The 17,763-nt window shown below is 42.2% G+C and overlaps 1 protein-coding gene across 1 annotated transcript in view; it reads right to left on the reverse strand.

The window, feature by feature from the left end:
* The window catches only part of LOC122797804 (SCO-spondin-like), a 4,708,783-nt gene that overhangs the window by 1,240,898 nt on the left and 3,450,122 nt on the right, over positions 1–17,763 (reverse strand). The window contains exon 78 of the mRNA XM_044066325.1: positions 8,608–8,707. Within this exon, the coding sequence (XP_043922260.1) occupies positions 8,608–8,707 (100 nt within the window). The remainder of the gene's footprint in view (positions 1–8,607; positions 8,708–17,763) is intronic.

Here is a 17,763-nt window from a genome sequence, read left to right on the forward strand (position 1 = left end):
AATCCTCCTGGTAGAGGATTTTAAAGAAGCTACTATGATGTCTCTAACAGGGTTAGAGATCAAAGGAAGCCTGGCTAAGGAAGGAAGTGGAGCAACCATGCTGAGAGGTTGAGAGAAGGGATAGACCGGTGCAGCTGACCGGATTGGTGAACCAGAAGATCTGGCACTGGGTCCAGATGCCACAGCTGCACCAAAAGGTGACGATGGAGGAACGGAAACCAAATTTGTCGAGGCCAATAAGGAGCAATGAGAATCATTTTGGCTCTCAAAACGGTAGCTTTCTGGATAACCTGAGGGATCAGAGGAAAAGGAGGAAAGGCATAAAGAAGTCCCTGGGGCCAATCCTGGGTCAGAGCGTCTCTGGGGGGATGGCCTGACAGAGGGAAGAGAGAGAAGTAGTCTGGGCATTTGCTGTTTTGGGGAGTAGCAAAAAGATCGCAACATGGGCGACCCCATTCCAGAAAAATCTCCTCCACTATAGATTGCTTGAGAGACCACTCGTGAGGCATGAGAATAGCTCTGCTCAATCTGTCCGCTAAAATGTTGGTTTTCCCAGGGATGCGTTGCTACCAGAAACCGATGAGAGGAGATCGCCCATTGCCACAGTCTGAGCGCTTCTCGACACAAGGGGTAGGACTTGGTTCCGCCCTGTTTGTTGATATACCAAACTACAGACATGTTGTCTGTGTGGACTGCAATTGTCCCTACAGGAAGAGAGTCGTTGAGGGCTTGCAACGTTAAAAGCACTGCTCTCATCTCTAGGACATTTATGTGCAGGTGGTACTCGAACGGTTGCCACGTCCCATGAACCATCCTGCCCTGATAATGCCCCCCCCACCCGATCAGGGTGGCATCCGTGGTGACAGTGGCTACTGGGGATGGGGGTACAAAGTGACTGCCTTGGTGAATCTGGGGAGAAGTGATCCACCAAGCAAGATGATTTTTGCAAATCTGTGTCACCAGAATTTGGTGCCGCATTGGAAGTTGTTGGTAAGACCACTGAGTGAACAACATCCACTGAAGAAGGCGCATGTAGAAGCGAGCCAGGGGAAGAAGAGTAATGGCCGCAGCCATGAGACCTAATACCTTTAGAACCATTCTGGCCTGTACTTTCTTGTTGGCTAGAATGATCCTGACATGACTTTGAATGTCTAAAACTCTTTGGTCTGTAAGGGTAGCTGACATCCGAACAGTGTTTAAGTTTGCGCCTATGAAAGTAATAGACTGGCAGGGCAATAAGGATGACTTTTCGAAGTTGATCGAGATGCCCAAATGAGAACAAAGATTTATTGTGTAATCCCTGGCTTGAACAAGCTGATGCCTGGTGGTGGCTGACAGGAGCCAGTCGTCGAGATCACGGAAACACCTGGAATCCTTGACGTCTCAGGTGAGCCGTGACCACTGCCATGCATTTGGTGAACACTCTGGGGGCTGTGGTGAGACCAAAGGGCAGGGCTCTGAACTGGAAATGACTGGACCCCAGCCGAAAGCGGAGAAATCTCCTGGAGCGTCTGTGAATTTTTATGTGATAGTACGCATCCTGAAGATCTATTGAGCACATCCAGTTGTCCTTCTGCAAGAAGGGCAGAATCGACTGAAGAGTGACCATTCGAATCTTGTCTTCCTCACAGACTTGTTGAGTCTGCTGAGATCCAATATTGGTCTCCAGTCTCCCGTCTTTTTGGGGACCAAAAAGAACCTTGAGTAGATTCCGGGCTCTGAATGGTCTGTTGTAACTGGCTGAATGGCTCTTTTTTGCAGTAGTTTTGAGACTTCCAACTCTGCAATTTCCCTTAGACCGGGTGGTACATCTGGAAGGGAATTTGAGGGATAGAAAGGACTTTCCTCGAAAGGAATTTTGTAACCCTCGGATATGATCGACTGTACCCATCTGTCTTGAGTGAGAGAACGCCAGGCTTCTGGGTACAGTGATAGTCTTCCCCCGACTGCCTCCAAGGAGGGACAGCCGGGCAACATCTCAGGGATGCTGAAAGGGCTTTTCAGAGAGAGACTCTCTGTTTCCATGGTTTTGTGGACCCCCTCTGCCTCTAGAGCGGCGTCTGTTGTTGTTACCCCCTCTGCCTCTAGGGGTAAACTGACCATGTGAATCCGGCGTGACTCCTTGGGATTTGTGGAACCACATTTTGCCACCCTTTTGTCCTTTGGGATAAGGTCTAGAAGGGGTGGAAAAACGGACTCCTACGGCAGAAAGAGTTTTGCCATCCTGCTCACACCTGGTCAACATTTCCTTCACTTGAGGGCCAAACAAAGCTGACCCATCAAAGGGAGAGTTTGTGAAGGATGCCTTAAAGGGATCTGCAAAATTACATAGCCGCATCCAGGCTTGGCGTCTAAGAGCCACACCTGTACCTGCGGCCCTACTCGCTCCATCAGCAGCATATGATATAAGCCGCATGGAGGAGTTTGCAATGGAGTTAAGGGTTCCTAGCTGTGAAGCAATTTTATCCTGAGCCCCCGCAGCTGTAGGATCCTGCACAACTTCACCTAGCTCCTTAAGGATATCCCTTTGGAGTCTGGTGAAGTGACAAAGATAGTTCAGCGCACGCATAGCAAAGGTCGCTGAAGAAAACATCCGCTCACCATATCTATCCATGGTCCTAGAGTCCTTATTAGGAGGATGGACAGGTACGGAAGGATCTGCAAGTTCCTTCTTGGTGGCAGCCGCCACCACCATGGCATCAGCGGGGACACCTTTTGTAAGGAATTGCTTGTCCGACGGGGCAGTAATAAATTTAGAAGGCCTCCTAGGGACAGGCTCTACAGAGTCAGGAGCAGTCCACGCCTTTCGAGCAATAACCTGCATAAGGGGGTCGAAAGGCGGAGACACCCAGGAGGTGGAGGGCCGAGATCCAAACGCCTCCAGGTATACTGAATCATCCTCAGAGGGATTATTGGTGGGCCAGTTTCCCCTCTGTCTAAGGAGTTCTAGGATGTCTGAGAAGGAGACATCCTCAGAGGGGGATCTTGGGGATCCCTCTGACTCATCTAAGTCAGTATCTGAAGTGATAGACTCGGGAGTCTACGTGTTTCCTCTTACATGTCCTCTTCCGCGGAGGATCCCCGACAAATCAGGAGAATCCTCGGAAGAGGGGATATTCCCAGTGGGGAAACCTGAGGCGGAGGATCTCTGGGTCCTGGAGCAAGAGAAGTGGCAGAGATGTCAACAGGCACCATAGAGGGAGGAGCTAAGGGAATAGACTGCTGGCTGAGACCAGTGGCCAGCACACTCTTCATTACCTCGAAGGCCCCCCTCCCAGGAAGGTCCGAGAGAACCCGCTCCGAAGAACTAGGAACTCCAGGACCCACCGAAAAGGAAGGCTCCGAGGCAGATGTCGGAGCCGAGCTCACCAAGGCCGAGGCTCCAAGGGGAAGAGCGGGCTCGGACAAGGGTCCGATGCCACTCACCCCCTCAGAGGAGACCAGGGAAGCCCGGCCACCGAATCCCTCTAAGGAAGGTCTCGAAGAGGAGATAAGAGTAGAGGCTGAAGGAGCAGAAGGGGGTATCTGTCCCTCAGCCATAGCAGAAAACATTCCCGAAGACTCCAACCCCAAACTCTGAGGTAGAGTCGAAGGAGGAACTGCAATGGGGTGTGGACTAATAGTCGTCTGCTGAGACGGACTATGTAGCATTTGGGCCAGTGCCTGTGACTAGTAATCTACTGACCACTCTCTCCAAATCATGGTCAGAAAGCCTGGATGACCTTGAAGATCGGCTCCGATGGCTCCGCTCCGAGAGGAGAGGCGAAGCCGGAGCCGAAAGTATCGGCTCCAAGGAAGGGGACCTAGACCTCTTCCTCGAAGGAACCATCGGAGCCGATGAAACTACTGAAACTGTCGGAGCCGACAACTTATCGGCACCGGCAGGTAGCTTCGATGCATCGGCTCCAGCCGGAGCCGATACGGCCATAAATGTAAGGGTGTCGGAGCCGATCGGAGCCGACACCGATGCCTGGGCCACATGGTGGTCGGAACCGATTGGAGCCGACACCGAAGTGGTCGAACCAGAGTCGGCACCGATAGCCATCGGTGCCGAAGGTTTAGGTAACCCAGAATCTGCTCCAGCCGGAGCCGATCTCGACTCTGAATGAGTCGGAGCCGAGGCCACAGGCTTGGACACAGAAGCCTGGGCCTTGGAAGACTTAGAAGTCTTAGATGGGGCCGACTTAGCCGGAGAGCCCTCCGGCTTAAGAAGGCCCCTCAAAATCAATTTATTTCTTCTTTCCTGCAGGACTCTCTGGCTAAAAGAATGACATATAGCACAGGAGTCCTGCAGGTGAAGAGGCCCCACACAGTACAGGCAAGAAGTGTGACCGTCTGTCAGAGACATCTTCTGACAGCACGAGTCACACTTCTTAAAGCCTGAGACCCTTTCTTTAGACATGGTGTAAAAGACACACACACACACCAGTCCAAGAAATTAAATTAAATATACCAAAAGGTATCACTAACAGACACACACACACACCCTAACAGGGGGGGGATGGGATGGGTGAAAGTCTGACTAAAAGTTATGAGGAGACAGGGAAAAATTCTGTCAGAAATGGATTAAAACTAAGTTAAAACTAATAATTTAAGTTTTTTTTGTAAAAAGGGGCTAAAATAGAAAAGTAACAATTCACTTACCAGGAGCTGGTAAAAGGAGGACCTCATCAGGGAAGCGGCAAACGAGATCTGGGTACTTACCGCCTTGCATCATGGGATATGGGGCTGCCTCGAGCTGGTAAAAGTGACTCTCGAGCTTAGCAAGTGCCGAGTCGGAGCCGAGGATCGGCTCTGAACCCATCAAGCAAGAATGAAGGCGAGATTGACAACTTAACATTGTTTTTTCATTAACGTATGAAAGAGTCCAGCGGTATAGCTGACTGAAAAATACTGACTCTTTCTTAATGAATTCATTGTACATTAAGGAATGGGAAATTTGACCTTTCCCCACAGTAGCACTATCACTGAGTTGGTATGTATCAATATCTACACACACACACACACACACACACACACACACACACACACACACACACACACACACACACACACACATATAAACGCATTCTATGAACACCTTCAGGAATGCATGGATCATGCAATCCCAAATAAAACCAAGAGCCAATCCTCCAAAGGCAGACGTCCTGTCTGGTGGACCCCAGCCATAAACAAACTATAAAATAGAAGGAGGAAGCTACTACATGATAGAGCAAAATCCCAAAAAGGAAAGGCATCTCTGATCAGTATTAGCAAAAAACTACGGGCACTCATAAAATCGTCTACGGCCAGCTTCGAGAGAAAAATTGCACAGGACACTAAGGATAATCACAAGGCTTTCTTTAGTTATGTTAGGAACCTGGGTGGGAATTCCCAGTTATGCTCAGAATTAGTCCAAAATGACAAAAAATACACCGAACCCACAGACATTGCCAACATCCTAGCTGACAGGTTCAGCGCAAACGTCTCCCCCCCCCTCCCCACCAAAAGGGTAAATATCTATCCCAGCAGAGTGCTGCCCCCCTGACATCTCAGATGCTCAGGTAAGAGCCGCCCTCTCCAAAGCAAAAAACACAGCATCAATGGGACCAGACGGTGTCCCGGGCTGCGTCCTACATGAACTCCAAGAAGAGCTAAACCCAAACATAAAACTACTGTTCAATCTCAGCCTTACTACAGGATATGTACCCAAAGAGTGGCATACAGCAACGGTGGTCCCTCTCCACAAAGGTGGTGCCTCAATGGATCCTGGAAACTATCGCCCCATAAGCCTGACTAGCTTGGTCTGCAAAGCTATGGAAAGGATCATCATGGACCTTATAAATAAAGATATTGGAGACCTACAGACACTGGATCCTACCCAGTTCAGCTTTGTTAAGGGCAGATCCTGCCTCTTAAACCTGGTTGATTTCTTTGAAACAGTCACCAAGGCCATTGACGAGGGGAAGGTGGTCCACACAGCCTACCTGGACCTCGCAAAAGCCGTTGATACAATACCCCACTTGGGCATTATAGATAAGCTCACCAGCTTAAATATAAACCCCTATGTCACTAGATGAGTTGCAAACTGGCTCAAGGACAGAACCCACATGGTTAGAATTGCTGGAGCCATGTCAGACTCCAAACCAGTTACAAGTGGCGTCCCACAAGGTTCAGTCCTGGGACCTCTCTTGTTCGGTATATATTTCTCAGAGGTACAGGCCAACACGGAAGGACTGTGGCTGACCAAGTTCGCAGATGACTGCAAACTGGGAGCCATAATCGACTGTCCAGCTGAGACAAGCATCCTCCAAAACGGCCTCATAAAAACAGACAACTGGTGCCAGAGCCATGGCCTCAAGCTAAACGCCAAAAAGTGTATAGTCATCCCCTTTGGCAAAAACAAAGTGCCCACAAATTACCACATAGGTGGTAATCCATTAAGTACGGAAGAAGTAATTAGGGACCTGGGGACCCAAGTTGATAGAAATCTCTCATTTGACAACCACGTGGCCAAAGTGGTTAGAAAAACATTTTATATAGCCCACCTAATCATGAAGGGATTCACATCTAGATCAGGGGAGGTCATCGTGCCTCTTTACTCATCCCTCATCAGGCCCATAATTGAGTACAATGCCCCTTTTGGGATGTACCTTACCAGACACCTGCAGCAACTGGAAAGACCCCAAAAGTACCTCACCAAGAGGATCAAAGGGCTCAAACAGATGCCATATGCTGCCCGGTTAAAGAAACTCCAGCTCTACTCAGTGGCATACCTCCTGCTCAGAGGCAATCTGTGCCTGACGTATAAAGCCATGTCCAACCCGGAATTAATGGACATGCTGCACCTCAGAAAATCCAAATCCCATCGAGCTACGCGTTCGAGAGACTTGAACCTCAGCAATGGAATAAATAGGACATGCTGGAGGGACAGATTCATAACCCAGAGGCTCCCTTCACTCTGGAATAAAATCCCAGTCCAGGTTAGGCAGAGTCCCTCATTGACTCTCTTCAAGAGGAATCTTGATGAGTGGATGGGGGATCGTAGGTTTACCCCGGGTATCACTTCTGTGTCACTGTTAGACAGAGGCACAGTATACTAACCTCGAAAAAGGTCATAACAAAATTAATTTAAAATGGGTGGCGAAAGCCAAACACATTCTGGCTAGGCTTATAAATGCCCTAGGGCAGATAGCCTAGTATGAACCTTTGAACCTATATATATATATATATACATATATATATATATATATATATATATATATATACATATATATATATAAATATATATATATATATATATATATATATATATATATATATATATATACATATATATATATATATATATATATATATACATATATATATATATATATATATATATATATATATATATATAGATATATATATATACACACACACACACACACACACACACATATATATATATATATATATATACATATATATATATATATATATATATATATATATATATATATATATATATATATATATATATATATATATATATATACATATATAGATAGATAGATATATATATATAGATATATATACACACACACACACACACACACACATATATATATATATATATATATATACACACACACACACACACACACACATATATATATATATATATATATATATATATATATATATATATATATATATATATATATACACACACACACACACACACACACACACACACACACACACACACACACACACATAGCAAGGGGTGTGGGAGGTACAGGGTGGCTTGAATACCTGCAAAAAAGATGTTTTCTTTTTCTTTTTTTCAGTGCGTTAACCATCAGTAATTTCACTTTGATCCTTTGTGGTTCAGTGTTTATGGCATGTCACTGAAATGTCATGCGTCCATATACAGATTTTATATATATATATATATATATATATATATATATATATATATATATATATATATATTCACATAATAATTTGTTGGACAAGAGGGCTGATAATATTTGTGCAAGTCTACTATAATACCATAGTTGGAGAATATGTCCTTTCCCTGGTATTGGCGATTTTGGATTTGGTATATTTAATTAGGTGGGGTATGCAGTGGTGTCCTTTGCAGAAATATTGTTTTGTTATATGAATACTTCACAGTTATTTCATAGAGCATACATGCACTGTATGCTGTTAATTTTTTTTTCATTTTTTTTTATTCAGTACATATGTGGACGAGCGTATAGATATATATATTTACACACACACACACACACACACACACACACACACACACACACACACACACACACACACACACACACACACACACACACACGCATGGACATAGTGATATATTGTGTAGGTATGCAGGGATGCCTGTACAGTATAGCCTATGTCTCATCCCACAAACTCTTAGACAAAAATCCTGGATCATTAAAATTCAAACAAGACTATAGTTTTAAGTGATATTTTTTCCCCAGACTTATCACCAAGATAATAGTCTCTGGAGCATCCATATAGTTTTGTGAGAGACATGTATGATATAGAAGACTTGTCACTCCATGACTAGCTGTGTTACCTGTCTACTGCCATCTTTATGGAGACATGAAAAATTATTCTTACCAGTTTTGGCATGGTATTCCCAAATATTCTCCTGGCTCCAAGTAATCCCACTGTGCCTGACCAGTCCAAACAGCTGTCCCATTCTCTACATCAAGAACACCTTAAAGTAAAAACAAATCATCAGCTGGACATGCACAGCAGGGCTAGTTTTGTAATAATGCCAAAGACAAAAACTTTATCTAGTCTAGCAAACTGTTTTTCTAAATATCTTTTATGACAGGCACAGCTCAATTCAATTATTCAGTCAGCAGTACACAGAACAGAAACATCATCTTGTTTACTGGTCAACCCTGCATTTGTTTCCATAGGGTGAATTAATTAAATTAACTAACAGGGAAGTTATACTCTTTGCTCTAGGAGAATAATGAATGGAGAGTAGTAGGGGGAAGAATATCTGTCTATATGACAAGTGAACCAAGTCCAATGGGCGGACTCTGTCTCAGAACACGGTGAGTGGTCTCTGCCTTAAGAACACCGGTATATATGCAGGTTGATCACAGCACTGGGACAAGGGAGGGATATGGTGGAGACTGCTTTAAAGTATAGCAACATGCCTGTGATGTACATGATGCATCATTTGCACCCTCCATTTCACCTATAAAAAATTATTCCCCTTACAAGTTACATTCCTCTGATAAAATGAATGGGTTAAATGAAGATAATGAAAATGCATGATTAGCTATAGAAGAAGAAGCATAGCATATTTTAAATTATTTTAAAAATATATGAAGAAAGGAAGCTGGCAAAGTGTGGTCTAACTGAACATTCACTGGCATATTGTCTCGCTCAGGAGTGTGGTGTGATTCAGTCATTACAAGGCTGACCTCATACAAAAACCAAGAGATTCTTTGACCTGCATTGCCTCCTAGTGATTTTAACCCTGGACGGTATACAGGATTATTTCTGTAGATGTCCCAGTGCTAAGCAGGTCTGCAGTGTTGTTCACAAGCTGCTGAATGGAAAAGGGCCACCAAGCAATATCTCATTCCCATGAAAACTGTTTGGTGAGCAGGCCCTCAAAATGACCAAATCATCAACTGTCAATAGAGGCAAACCTTAGTGCAGTATCAATAGAAGACATTAGGCAGTGACACATAGTAGTAATGGTGAGACAGAAAGTGCAAAACAAGGATGGGTGGATGAAACATTTATTAATTTTTTATTGATATTTGATACGGGAAAGTCTGACTGGGTGGGATCCCATTTTCATTGGTGGCCTAGAGGCAACAGCTCCACAAAGTTTTACAAAACATTTTAAGAACAACAATTTTACAGTCTTTAAAAATAATACAAAACAAAAATAACTATAGTTTAAATAATTATACCAAATTAGATATAATATGAAAACATTGGTTAAGAATAGATACAAGTTGTATATGATAATGATTTAATAGTTACAGAAATTTGCCAGTTTACAGATAGGTTAGTATAACACAAACAAGAATTGCAATAGGAAGTGAGAGAAAAAAATAAGTTATGTCTTACCATAACATTCCATCTGTGTTGTAGATTTTTATTCATTCATTACTGATAGGACTTTGGTTCCGTCCTCGGAACCCACACTGCCGTTTCCAAGCTCACGCCAGCCAAAAACTCCCAGCTAAGACCTACCCATAATGCCCCTCTCATAGTCTCTTCAGATCGTGTTTGCCCGCCCTTATATTATAGAGATAGTAAGAGAGACAGTAGGAGGCTCTGTCTGAGCAAATACCTTAACCAGGAGTTCCTAAAGTCCACCAGGAGTCCAGGCAGGGGGAAGGATGGTGGGAAGTAATGAATGAATAAAGATCTACAACACAGATGGAACGTTATGGTAAGACATAACTTCTTTATTTGATGTTGTAGATCTTTATTCATTCATTACTGATAGGACCAAGTCCCCAGCTACTAGAGTCCTGGGTGGTCCTAAAGAAGGATATTCCTGAGCACCATAGAACCAAAGGATGCTCGTCCCCTGGAGGCCAAATCCAATTTGTAATCAGTGATAAAGGTATGAGGTCTTGCCCAAGTGGCTGCTGCGTAGATATCATCCACAGAGGTTCTGGAATGAAAAGCTACAGAAGTAGCCATCAATCTAGTAGAATAAGCCTTTATTCTGGAAGTTAAGGATAGATGAAGGTAATGATGTTTCTATGACAGGAGGATGGAGTCACTTTGGTGACAGGTTTACCCAATCTGGGTCACACAAAGGCCACAAACAATTGATCCATTTTCCTGAAAGATTTAGTCCTGTCCAAATAATGGTTCTGGGGAGATGTTCAACCTTAGGAACTGAGGTCATAGTCTGCGGAGCCGAATAAGCTACCGGCACCGTGGCCGGGGATGGTGCCAAAGCGGGTATGGATGTCAAAGCCAGTGTCGGGACCAAGGACAGCACTGAAGATGATGGTGCCATAGCTGGAAATGAAATAGGAGTCAACATCAGAGATGGCACCGAGGGCAAAGACACAGGGCCTGGTGCTGAAGTGATCGGCGCCGAGGGCACCGGTGAAGCTTGGTGCCAACTCGATTCCATAACTGTCGGGGATGTAGGAACCGAGTGACTCTGTTTTTCTTTGTGTTTCTTGGTTTTAGGAGGTGGTGAGACCTCTGACCCAGAGAGAGCCTCCAAAAAAGGGGTTTTGACTAAATCTTTCAAAATTAACTTGTTTTTGCGCTCTGCTAGAGTGAGATTACTAAAACTAGAGCAGATGTCACAAGAAAAATGTATATGATCCACGGCAAAACAATAAACGCACTGAGTGTGACCATCCGAGTTTGGCATCTTTTGCCCATGCTTGTCGCACTGTTTAAACCCTAACTTAACTTTGTCTAACATAGTACTGACAACAAAAAACTACCCAGAAGGAAACAAGAAGGGAAAAAAAGGGAGGTTTTTTTTTTTTTTTTTGAGAACGATAAAGAGGGAAAGAGACTACCAATGATGGTATTTAGAAATACCACAAGTGGTAAACAGAGGGCCTACCAAAGGTAGGAGAGAGGGACAGTACCAATGATGGTAAAAGGTTAACTACCAAAGGCAGAGGGTAGGAAATAGAAGCAAGTTACAGGCGAGAGAAGAAAATAGTGAAACTGACTAAAAAGGGCAAAGTTTTGAGAGAAAACTACACAAAATACACAAAATTTCCACTTAGCTTTGAGGGAGAGAGGCTAGGCACGCCTGACGAGGAACGCGACAAAATGAGATCTGGAGAGACTATGAGAGGGGCATTGTGGGTAAGTCTTAGCTGAGAGTTTTTGGCTGGCATGAGCTTGGAAACGGTCGTGTCAGTTCCGAGGACAGAACTGAAGTCCTATCTTGAATGAATGAATAAAGATTTACAACATCAGATGTAGGCTTTTGGTGTATTTGGAGAAAAAGTCAGTAGAGTGAAATTGACAGAAGTAAGGAAGTGAGTAAAGAAGGGAGGGTAAGGAGATGTCAGGTAGAAATATGCACTTATTCACAATTTGGGGTACAGTTTATTCTGGTTTTGAACAAAAACAGAGCTAGCCTTTGGCTAGGATGGCTTACAGAATGGTTTTGAAGGATGGAAGGGAAGCTATTGGCCTGATGGATAGAGAAAAGGAGTTCCAGGCCTTAGCAACATGGCACGAGTGCAGACAATGAACAGCAGATTTGATTGGTTTGTGGACAGACAGGAGTTTTTACTCACTGGATCATAATGACTGAATGGGAACATAACTGTGTAGAATGTAGTGCTGGGCAAGCAGATGGATTCTGGATATTTTTATATGTGGTAAGAAGTTGTGTATATTATATGTTAGTTGATGGGGTAGTTCTAACCAATTTAGGCTTTTTAGCAGTATACGGTGGTGAGTTCTGAGAGGGGTATTTGCTGCAAATTTAGCAACTTTGTTAAAGCATTGTTTGAGTTTTGATTTTTGTGATGCCTGAAGGTTAGTAAGGATGGGAGCTCCATAAAAAAGTGAGGGGAGGAGATAAGTAGTGGCAACATGAAACAAGCAAAATGAAAACAGCTGAATTTTGAGTTCTTAATTCAGTTTTGGTACCTTTATCATCAGGAAACACTCTGCTGCCTGAGCATATGTAGAAACAGGTTTAAGCAGACACATATTTTTACTTAAACCACACACAAAACCAAGAGACTGTTTCAAAAAGGAAATAGCAGAGAGAACTGACTACAGCATAGGTCTTTCATTAATAGGTTACTTTCTCAGGTTTCAACATTTTACCAACACTTAGATTAGATATGTAGAAATGTCAAATCTGTAATTACGCAATGACATAACACAGACAAAAAAAGTGAAAACTTGTTTACTGAAGTATCTCATTATGTACAAAACATTATGTAAAATGATCTTTTCTTGTGTCTGTACCAGCTATATTTCACTCCATATCCTAACACTATAGAATCTGGAGTGAAATTAAAAAAAATGCAGTATGGAAGCATTCATCTGTTACTCAGCAGATTCACTTTATATCCTCGAAATACTGAAATGTCGAAATTCAGTATTTCAAAGCTATAAAGTCGAATCTTTAAAACATAAAAAACTCAGAAGCGCGAAATTCAAAATCTCGCACATCTGAGATTTTGAATTTCACGCTACTACTGCACACACACACCATCCACCCCACAAACAAACACAAGCTCTCTACTACATGGGGCAAGCCCCCCTGGACCCCCCACCCGACCTACTTAAATATTCTAACTCCGAGGTCGCACTACACACAAACACAGACACACCACCACCACACAAGCTACATTCTGCTCGCACACACACATCACAGCAACAAAACACACTAACACACACCACAGACCCTACCCAAAACCCTTAATACACCACACACACGCGCGCGCGCACACACACACACACACACACACACACACACACACTTACCTGAATCCGTAACCACAGCGGAACCTCAGAAGCTCGAAATTCAAAACCTCCGGTATTCAAGGTTTTGAATTTCTCGCTTCTGAGCTTTCGTTCTTTTCAGAATTCCACTTTATGGACTCAAAATACTGAATTTCGACATTTCAGTATTTCGAGCTTCTAAAGTGAATCCGTTACTCAGCAACTTTATCAGATGAGCTTTGGGTCTGTTGTGACAACACTAACAGAAAGAAACAAAAAAGCTTGAATGACTAATAGCTTAATTCATTTGTATGAATAATAACATTTGTATGAATAATAACAAATAGCTGGCTCGTAAGGTAGTAGATGGAACAGCCTGCAATGCCTTCCTCCATGAATGTACGTTTCTGCACATGCACCATGAAGGCCTACAAGCAGATCCATCTTGGTAGAGCCAAGTGCATGTCACCAGATCACATACTGATTCTACGTAAATCTGTCTCTTTCTTTCTCACTTCACTTAGTACGACCGTTGTGGACCTAATCACCTCCAACCCCTGATTGGGTTAACTTGTATTAGCTGCTCACTTCCACCTCCTTCACTCTCTTCTCTAGTCTCTGGGTCACCAGTCAATCCTGATCACTGTTAGGGCTTTATTTCTCTGCATTACAGAGTGTACCATGTCCATGAGAGTTTTCACTGGGTGATCTTGTTTTCTCTTATTTCCAAAAGACATAGCAGATAACCTGATGAGCTTTCTTATTAACCATATAACCATGATTATCTTACCTATAACTAGTTCTTTGCCCTGAGTTCAAAGTTAGTTAGAACAGATTCCAGCTCCCACCCTACCCTGAATGGGATGAACTGGAAAGTTAATGAAACAGGAACAATACTGAACATCTCTAATAATAATTAGTTGTATTCATAGGTAAATACCAACTTAACTGCACTGAAAGGCCATTTTAGGTTTAGCTAACAACTTGAGGTTAGAATTAAACCTTGTACCTATGAGGTGAAGATCTTAACCATTATGCCAAACTCACCTCTTTAAGTAAGTTGCCCTTGAGGGGCATTTTAAGACTAGCCAATTTATCTTGGTGAGAATCAAACCGTGTACTTGTTTGTGAGGTAAACACCCGAACCATTATGCCAAACCCATCCTTCTTTCTTGGAAGAAATGTGGTTAAGGCACCAGGGCTTGTTTTATAATGCAATGTTTGGTATAAAAAAATCAATCAGTCAATAAACAGTTGAAAAAAATCAGTCAATCAATAAATAAATAAATACATACAAACTAGTTATAATATAAGCAAAGCATTCATTAATTTTAGAGTTGCCACCTTTTCAAATACCCAAAGTGGGCATTTTTGTAGACATATGAGATTTTGCAGAATAAGCCATACCCACAACCAATGCAAAGGACAGGACTTCACTTTTTTGCCCAAGTAAATCTCATTTTTGTAGCATTTGAGTTGCTTGTGCCTTTTCATATAATATTTAGGTGTTTCAGATACAAAATAACTGTTTTATGCAATTATTAAAGAAAACTTTGGAAATATTTTTTAGCGTAAAATCTCAGGACATTTGCGATTTTTCAGGGTTTTTTTCGCAGGACACAACTGCTCAAAGAGGGACTGTCCCTCCCAAAGATGGGCAGGTGGTAACACTAATTAATTTTTCAATACTCACCTTTTCCTACTGTAAGATAAAGAGGATCTAGGGCTTCTCCTAAGAATCATAGCCATCACAAATGGCAAGCGCGCGCGCACGCACACACACACACACACACACACACACACACACACACACACACACACACACACACACACACACACACACACACACCATCACTATCAATTCACATATCAGTTAGTTTCTGGTATAAGAGAAGAAACTCTACATCCAATGAAAATTTTCAGGGAGGTCATGAATTCTGTGCACAGAACACACTGGTTGGGAATTGAAGAAGTGCTGTGTGTCAGCAGTTATAACCTAACCAATATACCACTGTGTCACCACTGAACAGCATTCAACAACCTATAATGAAACCAAACAAAATGTCTTGCTAATGAAACATCAGACATCATTCAAAAGAGGATTAAAAATATGGTGGTTTGGGCATTTCTCTCAGACCTATTAACCTTAAAATACCAGAAAAAATTGCAGAAAATCAATAAAATGCAGAAGCTCACAGGTAACAATTATCTATAAAGCAGTTCAGCAACTTACTCATGAATTTACTGTCTCACCAAGTTTAACAAAGACTTTATTAACTTTATTTAAATTTCATATACTGATTTGAATCTCCATCTTACATTTGCTAACAATTTATTGGATTATATATTCTCTGAGTAAATTATTTGCAACAACGGTTTCACCCTTTAAAAGGTGACATCTCGGATACCATCCAATCAAACAGCAATAAGCTCTGCAGCATGACACAGATAAAAAGGATTTCATATCTTAATCTTCAAACATTTTTGTGGTAGATCCTAAGGTAATACTTTGAAACTTAATTTTTCCTTAAAAACATACTCTAAATTTTCTTGCCAAACTTTGTAATCACAATTTTGGACAACTGGATAACTGAAGAGGTACATAAACTATAGTTGAGTTAGTTCCATTAATCCATAACAGTAGATGTTTTAATTCGGCACTGCTGCAATAGCCCTTAGGCTATATGGGTCGTTTTCTGTCCAGAAAACAAGGACTAGACAGCTTCAAAAAGCTCTGGCTCCTCCCTGCTCCTTTACTCTGAATGCTGATTGGTTAATGCCATGGAAAGACATCAGCAGTCAGAGAGAAGCTTTCTTTAGGATTGTCTAGGCCATACAATGAGAAAAAGCCTAACATTGTGAAATAATTAATCAATATTAACAACAGGGCAAATAAATTAGAAACCAAACACAGCCTAGCTTTATATCCCAACTACAACTATATACAAGACTTCAGAGATGGATGGTGAGTGCAGCTATTAAAGCAGTGAGGAATTTGGACATCTTCTGTTATGGGTAATTGCAACTTATACAACTAAACTATGCTCATCATTCCCACTGCTATGCTAGCCCTTAGGCTGTATGGGTTGAACATCAAAGTCTATCCATCCTAGGAGCCTCTGGAAAATAGTCCTAGCAAAGTATGACACAGAATCCAGTTTGTAATGCTTTGTAAAAGTTTGTACAGATGACTATGCAACTGCCTCTAAGAATGCTTATAGAGACCACCCCTTTTCAATATGCCATTGAAGAAGACAAGACTATATCTGTCTGTTTTGAAAGGAGACAGACAGATCTATTTTAGGTGTTCCCCACAAATGGATCAATTCCTGGAAGATCCCCTCATTCATTTTCCATTTATGTGGTCTGCCCTGGTCCTGTTCAGATTGTCTGCCGCTATGTTTTGCTGTGACAGACTGTAAGGTGTTTAGAGGGTTAAGAAGTGCCAAAAGCTAACTCCCAAGCCACCAATACTAGCCTGCATAGGGGTACAACCTTGTGACTGCATAATTGTCATACCACACAACTGTGACATTGTAATCACTTGAAGAGGCCCCGAGGACCAAAGATGATAGAGAAACTTGAAGGTATGGATTAAAGCGAATGTCACTTTTCAGCTGATGTAGTTTGGTCTGTCTGAAGGATTCCACATATCTTGAAACGTTATCCCACTGGAAACTGCTCCCTAAGCAAACTCTTATGTTTCTGTGGTGAAAGATTTAGATCCTGAGAGGAGAATGGATGACCTGGGTTTAATTAAATATGCTTCTTCTATCAACACAGTTCTCTTTTTACAAAGTCCAAAACTGGAATCTGATAATCCAGAGAATGCAAATGCGGGGTCTATCAGTTTTTTTTTTTTTTTTTTGAAGAAACCAGTTTATCTTTCTCATGTGTTCTCTGGCAAGAGAATCATAGAAGCCATGAATGTAAGGATCCTGAGAAATTCTCTTACAAAAGTCTTGAGACTGACTGACGAAGTGCAGAAAAACTTACAGATAAAGAACCACCTTGTTATGTGTTAAAAATGCCTTTAGAATAGAGAAATTAATTTAAGTCCCGATTGGTCAAAAGAGACATATTAATGGCTCTTGACATATGGACAAAGACTCTGCAAACATAAACAAGTTGTCTAAATAAGGAAAGATATGAATTCCAGTCAGTCTGCAATAAGCTATGACTGGGGCTAGATGTTTTGTGAATAGCCTTTGAGTTGTATATAAACCAAAGGGTAATGAAGATAACTGATAATGTGACCCAGAAACAGAAAACCTTAGAAATTTCATGAAGCCCATAGCTATGGGAATATGGTAGTAAGCATCTTTTAGGTCTAGA

This window comes from Protopterus annectens, chromosome 3.part1 (assembly GCF_019279795.1).
Source record: "Protopterus annectens isolate FY-2018-M chromosome 3.part1, PAN1.0, whole genome shotgun sequence".
Lineage (NCBI taxonomy): Eukaryota > Metazoa > Chordata > Ceratodontiformes > Protopteridae > Protopterus > Protopterus annectens.